A 1956-nucleotide genomic window follows, 5' to 3' on the forward strand; every position below is an offset into this window, starting at 1 on the left:
TGGAGCACTGGGGAAGGAGGGTGCCCCGGGTAGACTGGCCTGGGGGGAGCCCCTGGGACCAGCCCTTGTTCCTTGTCCCTCCAGGAGCTCCTAGTCCCTGGTAGTGTCACTGTAGGGTTGAGACATGGCTGGAGATGGGGTTTATCCCAGCAGGGATAAGCCTCATGGAAGGGGGACGTGGTCCCTGGTGGGGGCTCAGTGCCAGGGGTGTCATGGATGGGACGCGGTGATGCGGGTGCCTGCAGCCAGCGTGGATGGGACACAGCAGAGACGGCCCCGTTCCGGCCACCGACAGAGTAAATGTCATTTTATTTCACACCTGAAATAAAACCATGTAAAAAAGAAAAGGTGAGTGGAGATTTAATTGCTCATATTAAAAGTCTACCAGGTGAGACCGAGCCGTTCCCACCAGTCAGCGCAGGTCTGCAGGGATGGTTGTTCCTCCTGCTCGGGATGAGGATGAGGACAGGGACACCTTGGACGGGGGGTGACATTGCCCCTTGTCCCCTGCCCGGGTCCATCCTGCCCAGCCCCAGCACCCGATTGTGCTTGTGTCCAGTGGGTGCTGATCTGGGAGGAGGGGTGCACCGGGCATGGCCTCGGGCTGCTTTTATCTCTCTTTATTTTGCATTTTGGTGTATTTCTCACTGTCCCTTTTCCCTCTGTACATGAGCGGTATGGTCATGGCATCGGTGACACGGTGATGTGTGCAGGGTCGCTCACTGCAGCAGCGCCCGGATCTGTTTGGATGTGGTGTCGTCATTGAGGTGCCGAGTGGTGTACCTGGACAGAGAGGGGACAGTCACCCCACGGCACCCTGACCTGCTCTGCCGCTGTCCCCCTGCACCATGGGGGGATCCCCTGGCCCCCGGCTCACCTCAGAGCATTCAGGAGCCCCTCGGTGCTTGTTGAGGGTTGGTCTTTCAAGACTTTGATGCAGCCTTTCATCTGGTGGGGGGAGCGAGAGAGGCTGTGAGAGCCTGAATGTGCCACGAGGGGCTGGTCCCCTTCCTCCCCATCCTCCTCCTCTCTGAGTTCCCCCCAGGAGCAGCTTAGAAACATCCCCATAGGGATCATCCAGGGAGAGGGACCCCTGGCATCACACCTACACTGGGATGAGCAGGGTGGCAGTGACCCCCCTGGTGCACCCCATTGCCACTCACGTCAATCTTGGAGGTCTTTGCAAAAGCCCCCACGGGGTGGACGTGGTCGTAGAGGATGATGACCCCAACCATCACCCGCATGCAGAAGAGGAGGGTCTCGGTGTTGGTGAAGCGGCTCCGGTATTCTCTGTGCCAGGAGAGGGGCCAGCTGAGCCCAGGGTGGGTGGCAGAAGGGACCCCAGCACCCAGATGTGCCCCCCGACCCCTGCGGGGTACTCCCGGGGTCTCCAGCATCACCCTGCAGACACAGGCCATGGTGCTCAGGCAGTCGGTCGTGTCCTCAATTGGCAGCGTCTTGTTCTGAAACCCAACAGGTCCTGGATGCTGCTTCCCCTCCTGGCTCACCATGGGACCCCCAGCACCATCTGATCCCCATGTGGTGCTGGGGCTGGGCTGCCCCCCCCCGAGGGTCCCCCCTGACCTCGCTCACCTCAGAAACGAACTTGGTGGTGGCGTTGCTGAGTGTTTTGAGCATGGGGGTGGCCTCGGCATAGAAAAGGGACATCCTGTTGGCCATCTCGTTGTTCACCTCACTCTCGGCGTCAAGCTGCGGGGGGGGATGAGGGGTGTTGGGGAGGTAGGACCCCCCTGAGCCATCCCCTGTCCTGGGACACCCCTCACCTGCAGGTTGTTAATGCGATTTCGGCTGATGGTCCTTCTGTAGTAGCTGAAGTCATTCTGGATGGCAGGGTTGGTCATCTGTGGAGGGGAGCCACATGTGAGGGGCCATGGCCAGAGCCTGGGGGGAGCCTCAGGAGTCCCAAGGGGCTCGTGGGGTTTGAATGGGGGACCC

The 1956-nt window shown here is 60.5% G+C and overlaps 1 protein-coding gene across 1 annotated transcript; it reads right to left on the reverse strand.

The window, feature by feature from the left end:
* Nucleotides 1-719: 719 nt before the first annotated feature.
* LOC104399267 (protein FAM49A-like) lies at nt 720-1862 on the reverse strand (the record flags this gene model as incomplete). Its single annotated transcript, XM_010013458.1, has 6 exons — nt 720-783; nt 878-948; nt 1164-1288; nt 1367-1463; nt 1594-1710; nt 1785-1862. Coding segments are annotated over 6 exons (552 nt in total), but the record flags the coding sequence as incomplete, so codon positions are not given.
* Between the last annotated feature and the right edge of the window lie 94 nt (nt 1863-1956).

This window comes from Nestor notabilis, unplaced genomic scaffold (genome assembly GCF_000696875.1).
Source record: "Nestor notabilis isolate BGI_N333 unplaced genomic scaffold, ASM69687v1 scaffold21454, whole genome shotgun sequence".
NCBI classification, from domain to species: domain Eukaryota; kingdom Metazoa; phylum Chordata; class Aves; order Psittaciformes; family Psittacidae; genus Nestor; species Nestor notabilis.